Below are 7,503 nucleotides of genomic sequence, written 5' to 3'. Positions count from 1 at the left end.
TTTTTTTGTCACCCCATCATCATCCCTTTTCGGTTGCAACCATACTGGTCAGGATGGAACGAGGGCTTCCCCCAAATCAAGAGGCCTGCCATGGAGCAGCTTGCTGTTCTAAGCAAGACACTTCATCCATTCCTCCCAGATCCTTGGGGCTGCAGTGTAGCTGCCTCCTGGCCTATGCCCCCCCCCACTCCTCTCAGGACTGTGAGCTTGAGTGCCCTCCCTCCCAGCCTGCGCCCCCGCCCCTTGGAACTGTGAGCTGGAGTGACCTTCTCTCCTAGCCTGCGCTCCCAAATCCACACCTGGATTTTGAGCTAGAGTGCCCCTCTCCCTAGGCCTGCTCCCCCCACTCCACTAGGGACTGTGAGCTGGAGTGCCTCTCCCTCCTAGTCTGCGCCCCTCATTCCTCCCAGAACTGTGAGTTTGCGTGCTTCCCTCTCTTGGTCGGCTTCCTCCGCTCCTCCCCAGGACTACGAGCTGGAGTGCCCCTCCCTCCCGGCCTGCGCCCGCCTGCTCCGGGCGAGGCGGGAGCGCGCCTCCATCCGCCGGGCTGGGAACACGAGCGCGCGCGCTTCGGCGCGAGAGCGCGCCCCGGGAGAACCGGAGCAAGATGGAGGCCGCGTCCAGGCCGCCGCCTGGACACGGGCAGCGGCTGCTAGAAGCGCCCGGTGGAGGCGCATAGGTGGTACCAGTCCCGGACCCGTTGCTCCTGACTCGGCCCAGGTTGGTCTCCCTGCACCTTCTTCCCGGGGCCGCAGCCTCCAGCACGTCCGGCCTGGGCGCGGGGCAGCCGCTCCCCCATTCCTGGCCCTACCTGGGCCCTGCTGTTCCCCATGCTCTGGGAACAGCCCCTGGCCACAGCCCGCCCCTCATACCCTGGGCTTCCCTCCGGCCCTACCCTCTCGTCCCCTAGGACTGGAAAGCCCCGTCTCCAGTCCCAAACCACCAATCCTAGGCTTCCCCAGCCTACATCCATCCCCCCACCTCGGGTCCATGCTCTGTGTTCCCAGCCTCAGACTCCTTCCTAGCTTCCTTCTAATCCCACCACTTCGCCCTTCAGACCTTCATGCCGGGTTCCCAGTCCCTGCCTTAGGTCCTGGCCCCGCTGCCAACCAGTATATCCTTTTACTCCACGGTACAAGCTTCCTCCTGTCTCTCTCTATAGCCCATTTCTAGACACCCAGTCTCAGACCTCCTGCTACTCCCAATCCCAGCCCCCAGATTCTACTCCACGCTCCCTCTATCAGCCTCTCTTGCGAATCCTCCAGTACTGGACCCCAGCCTACTTTCCTTGCCACATGAACCCCTCCTAATCCTGCAACCCCAACCCCTGAGCCTCCTCCCCAACTCTCCTATGACCCCTTCCTAGCCTCTTCCTCATCCCAGCTCCCATAACCTCACCCCAGCCCCCCCAACTTTAACAGGCCCTTTCCTAAGCCCCTCCAAAGGAAATATTTGCTAGTTCTCTGAGACACCACCCCGACACTCTCGTGACCCCTTCAATCTCCTCTACCCTCGCGCCACACGGGTCCCCAGCACCCCACCCCCGCTCTGCCCAGGCTCCGCCCTCACGAGTTCCTTGGCTCAGGGCCTCCTCTCACGTGTGTCCCCAGCTCGCGCCCGCAGCCCGCGGTCAGACCCGGGCCGGCGGCCCCCGCCAGCCGCTGCCGCCGGCCCCGCCCCCGGGCACCATGCTGCCCTCGCAGGAGGCCTCCAAGCTCTACCACGAGCACTACATGCGGAACTCGCGGGCCATCGGCGTGCTATGGGCCATCTTCACCATCTGCTTCGCCATCATCAACGTGGTGGTCTTCATCCAGCCCTACTGGGTGGGCGACAGCGTGAGCACCCCAAAACCTGGCTACTTCGGCCTCTTCCACTACTGCGTGGGCAGCGGGCTGGCGGGCCGCGAGCTCACCTGCCGCGGCTCCTTCACCGACTTCAGCACCATTCCGTCAGGCGCCTTCAAGGCGGCCGCCTTCTTCGTGCTGCTCTCCATGGTGCTGATCCTCGGCTGCATCACCTGCTTTGCGCTTTTCTTCTTCTGCAACACAGCCACGGTCTACAAGATATGCGCCTGGATGCAGCTTTTGGCAGGTAGGGGAAGGGGCAGGGGAGGGACTCTCAGACAAGCTTCCAGGGACGGGGCCTTCTTCTTGCTAGATCTTTTTATTGGAAGAGTCAAAGTCAGGCTCTGCTCCCCTAAGGCACTCATCTCCTTGGCTAACTCAGCAGTAACTGGGAGAGGGGATTCAAGGAGAGACCCAGTGGAAGAGGAGGCAGAGCCTTAGACCTAAGTCCTTGGGTCTGTGTTCCAGGATGTGGTCTGTGGTTTGTTGATGGGTTAACATTACGTTAGCATCTCTGAAGGTTTATTGTGCTTAGGGGAAATACTTCTCTGTAGGTGATTAGTTTTCCATTGAATTGTGAAGAGATTGAGATGGGGAATCAAGGGATCAGGCTTTAACCTTTTGCTTGCTGACATTATCCGCTTGGGCAGCTGACTTTCTTTCTCTGAGTCTCAGTTTCTGCATCTGTAAAACAGTGGAGAGATATCCAAGAGGAATTCAAATGAAAGAATATCTTGCAAAGTGCTGTGTGATAAGATAAGGGATAAAGAGGATATCTACAGTGTCCAGTGTTTGAAATGCAGGTGGTGACAGCACCCAGGCACATGGTCTCTGGGAAAGTCCACACACTCACTCTCCCTGCATGCAAATGGGAGGGGTTCTGGTGATATGCCCAAGGGAACAGAGTCCCTGGGACCCTTTTCGATGTTTGACTAAGACAATAATTTTATCCCAAGGTCTTTTGGAAAAGAGAATTGCTGAGGCAGTTTCCCAGGATCCATTAGAGTTCCTCACCCCACACACACTTTCAGTCAAAGGCAGATTTTTGAAGACTCAGCAGCTTGGGCATTTGCCTAATTGCATGCAAAGATGAGAGTTGAGGTAGGGAAAGTGGGGCCAGGGGATACATGGGTGGGAGAGAAGAGCTAGTAAAAGCTATTAAAATGTTTGAGGCCTTCTGGGTGTGAGAAAGAAGAGGAAAGAAATGGTGTTTATGCAGGAGAGTTGTCTGGGTTTCTTTTAAAGTAAGTACTTCAGGACAGAAGTTCAACAAGTATCAGTCCCTCAAAAAAGAGAGACTCCTTGGAAGAGGTGTGATATCACCTTACTGATTATTCCGTCAGTTAGAACATTTCAGGAAATGGTCCTCAGAGCATGAAATATAGTCTCTTAAGCTTCTTCACTAAGAGAAAAATCTCCATCTTTTAAAGGAGGAATATAATTTTTGAAAACAACTTGTAGTCACTCTGGGCCAAGTGCAGAAATAAAGTGCTCAAACCGGGCACTGCTACTTGAGGTGGAAGTTAAGGTATGGGGATAGTGGCACAATGTGTGTTTGCTTCCTCAAGAGAACTTTTACAAATGCAGAGAGGAATTGCTGTACCTTTGGGTTAATTGCACAAGCTTCCAAAGGATTGTTTTAAAGAGGCAAATGCTTATTCAGACATGGGTATTCTAATGGCTTTGTTTCAAATTCATCTCATTCCCCTCGCCCCCTACTTTGGATGTGGGGATTTAGACTCTTTGAAGAAGGTGTGAAAGGAGCATTGTAAGGTGGAGGTGGAGAGGAGAGGATCTCAGAGAGGTTGATTGTATGTATTTACATTCCTTTCTTGTTCCAAAGGCAAACTAAAGAATATAAATTGATCTAAAACCTACAATTCCTCAGCCTTAATTTTGGGATCTGCAAATAGGTCGTAGACTTCTTGGCCCTCAATTGATCAGTAGTCCATTTAGGTTTAGAACTGGATATGTGAGGGGCTGATCAGTAACCCCATGTAATCATAGAATTTCAGAGATATTTGAGACAATCTCTGTCAAAACCTACTTCTCACCTTTTCATTGCAGAAAGAGGAAACAGCCTAGAGAAGTGGAAAGACTGCCCAACCAGTAAGGTTGAATGCCACCAGTAAGGGAGTCATTTAGGACTAAGGCTTCTTGATTGCTAGTCCAGTGTTCTTTCTCTGGGGTTAGCTGTCAGGCTGGAGACTAAGGTGTGCCTGATCCAGGCTATAGTCTTTGCAATTGTGTGCTATGCATCGGAGAGTTGGACAGTGACTAGGGATGATAGAGAATCGATGCCTTTGAGCTGTGGGGCTGGAGAAGAGTGTTGAATATACCATGGACTGCTAGGAGAACAAACAGGTTTGTCCTGGAGAGGGTGAAGCCAGAATGCTCCTTGCAGTCAAGGATTCTGAAGCTTTGTCTGACATACTTTGGGCATGTTACAGGGAGGGACTGGTTTTTCGAGAGGGACATCATGTTTGGGAGAATGGAGGGACGACACAGAAGAGGAAGACCCTCAATGAGATGCATTGATTCTGTGATTGGGGTGGTGGTGGGAATGAATGTGTTAGAGACAGTGAGGTTGGCACAGGATAGAGCAGTGTTTAGGGCTCTTGTACATAGGGTCACTATGAGTCACAAACGACTTGACGGCACCTAACAACAGTAGAGTTGGGCAGTTTGTTCCTTTTTTTCTCAGAGATTTCTAAGCTCTCAGGGTAAGTGACTTTGATTAGTAAAATGACACCAAGTCAGAAGGCAGATAACTAGACCAGGAGTCATGGAATAGGGGATCGTGGCTGACTCGTCTATGACTCATCATGCAACAGTAAGCTTTAAGCTGTGCTTAAGTCTCAGTTTTTTAAATCTGTGCTATGGGTTGATTTAAAGTATGTCTTTCAGCCTGGTACGACTCCTAGAACAATTCTTTCTCCATCATAATTCCAAAGAGAAAGAGACATCAGTTATCCTCAAAGGAATTTTAGAGAAGCAAAGAGTCTGAACGTATTTTAGTGTATTCTAAATGCAATATTGGTCTTCTGAGAAAAGGCAAGGAAGCTTATATTCTCCATTTGCTCTGTGATTTTCTTATACTGTATGCTGAAATACCAATATATATAAGATCTATTCCAAGGAATTCGATATATAAAATACAATCTCTGTTCTCAGGAAACTTACTATCTTGTTGAGTCACTGTATTGGTCAATATCTACCAATAGCAAATGGTACAAAAACTCAAATTAGCTTAAATATATTAAAATTAAAGAAAGATGTATTAAGAGAAAGAGGTTTTATTGACGCATATAATTTACCTGGATGGATTTATGTATTCACATAATGCTATTAAAAGCCCCCCTCTCTGTCCATTTCTTGGTTCCTGTATGCTGGCTTCATCTTTAGTCTACTTTCTTTTTAAGATAACAGACAAGACCACTGGCAGCTCTGAATTTACACCACCTCAGCCACCTCAGTGGGAAAAAGACACTTTTATCCCAGTAGTTTCAGGACTGATTCTCAGTGGTCTAGCTTTGTTCCAGAGTTCACCTCTGAATTAATTACATTGACTTTGTCTAAAGCCTGGATCAGGTACTAATCCCTAGACATACATGGACTGATGATGGTCGAGGAAAATCATCTCTCCAAAGAGAAATCAAGTGTGACCAAAGGAAGAAGAGGAATGAAGATAAGATAGGTGCTTACACCTATCTTCCTCTTGGGCCGTCTGTGCTGGGGCTGTAAGCGATGTGGGAACCCAGAAGAATAGAGAGGGCTTCTGACTTTGTTGGAAGCTGATACTTGAGCTGGGCAGGATATTGATAGAAATAGGGTGTGAAATAGTGTTCTGAATGGAGAGGGAGATCAGCAGTGCACAAGGGTGACAAAGCCCCACCTCACTTGAGTGTGACATCCATGTAGGGAAACAGCAGGACGAAAGGCCAGAAACATAGACCACAGTATACAAAGCTCTGAGTGCCACAGCCTTCTAATCACCAGGCTACTACTACAACTATAATTCAGGAAATATGGTTAATGTTTTTTTACCATGTACTACAACATTTGCTAAGCATTTTGCATGTTGTTGTTATGTTGTTGAGTCACTTACAACTCATAGCGACCCTATGTTCAACAGCTCTGAACCCTGCTGGATCCTGAGTCAACCTGATTGTCTCTGGCACACCTATCCTCATTACTCCAGTCACTGAATCAATCCATTTCATCGAGGGTCTTCTTCTCTTGCGCTATCCTTTCACCCTTCCAAGGACTGGTCCCTCCTTGTGACATACCAAAAGTATGTCATACAGAGCTTCAGCATCCTTGCCTTCAAGGAGTAGCCTGGTTTAAGCCTCTCCAGGATGAACCTGTTTGTTCTCTCAGTAGTACGTGGTAGATTCAGTATTCTTCTCCAGCACCACTTTTGCAGGTATATTTTTTTTAAATCTGTACAGTGATCTTGTGTGGTGACTATATTATTAGAATATAGATGAGAAAATTGAGTCTCAAAGATGGCAAGTCATTTTTCCATGGCCACTGCATGTGGTGGAGTTAAGAGTTTCATTTGAGTTGTCTGATTCTATAGCCCAAGATTTCACTTAAAAGATTATCAGAAGAGTTGAATGATAAGTTAGAGAAGCCTCTGGTGGCTCTCTAAAGAATTATGAATCAGCTTTTTAGGGCTCTTTACTTGGTGTTTTCTGTCTATTGAGCACATACAGAGTAACAGATTCTATGCTAGACTTTTTTTTTATTCATTCTATCACAACATATTAATGTGCTAAGAAATATACAGTTATCCTCATTTTATCAGTGAGGAAATGGAGGCCCAATGAGATTGTGTGACCTGCAAGGTTACCTAGTTGGTAAATGATAAGGGGAGAAGAGACAAGTCTGTGGTCATAGAGGTGACTTGAGCCCACATCACTCCTGTTTCCCCTGGAGGGATGGTGCTACTGACCACTGTTCCCACTACTGAGTACCCACTATGTATTAGCCACTGCCCTGGTGCTAAAGACAGAACAGAAAAGAGATTGTGAGGTGGTGGGACCTGGAGTAACAGCTTGGGGCTGGTTGAGGTGATCCAGAAGTAAACATACTCCAGCTTTCAGATGTGTGTCCATAGTTACCTGGAGTCACAGGGCTCAGAGCAGCAACTGTAGGAGCCCCCTTTAGTATGTCTTAGAATATAATATACATCCTTATTGTTATTAGGTGCCAGTGAGTTGTGTATCACTTATTGCAACCCTACAAACAATAGGTCTGAACCATGTCCTGTCCCCCCCACCCCCAAAACACCTTTCTTGCCATCACTGAATCAATCTCTTGAGGGTCATCCCCTCTTTTGCTGATCCTCCACCTTTCCAAGTATGATGTCCATTTCCAAGAAATGATTTCTCCTAACAACATGTCCAAAGAGTATGAGTTTTTCCATCCTTGCCTCCAAGGATCACCTGGGTTGTACTCTTTCCAAAACATATATCTGTTTATTCTTTTGGCGGCCTATGGGGTGTCACTCTTTTCAACATCAGACATCAATTCTTCTTCTGTCATCCTGACTTATACTCTACTTCTTTGGGTTTTGGTTCTGATTTGATTTAGGATTTTATTCATCCAGTAAGTTTGTTGTACGTGCATGACACTTCTTTTTTTATTTTTT

General features: G+C 48.1%; 1 protein-coding gene across 1 annotated transcript in view; it reads left to right on the top strand.

Moving 5' to 3' along the window:
* The first annotated feature begins 745 nt into the window (after window positions 1-745).
* The window catches only part of LHFPL4 (lipoma HMGIC fusion partner-like 4), a 66,098-nt gene continuing 59,340 nt past the window's right edge, over window positions 746-7,503 (top strand). Inside the window, exons 1-2 of the mRNA XM_006888905.1 lie at window positions 746-770; window positions 1,678-2,094. Of these exons, the coding sequence (XP_006888967.1) occupies window positions 1,689-2,094 (406 nt within the window). The 5' untranslated portion in view covers window positions 746-770; window positions 1,678-1,688. The remainder of the gene's footprint in view (window positions 771-1,677; window positions 2,095-7,503) is intronic.

Source organism: Elephantulus edwardii, unplaced genomic scaffold, assembly GCF_000299155.1.
Source record: "Elephantulus edwardii isolate Elephantulus edwardi_28Jun2011 unplaced genomic scaffold, EleEdw1.0 scaffold00073, whole genome shotgun sequence".
Classification (NCBI taxonomy): domain Eukaryota; kingdom Metazoa; phylum Chordata; class Mammalia; order Macroscelidea; family Macroscelididae; genus Elephantulus; species Elephantulus edwardii.
Note: the sequence above shows the minus strand (reverse complement) of the source record. Positions and strands in the feature narration are given on the sequence as shown.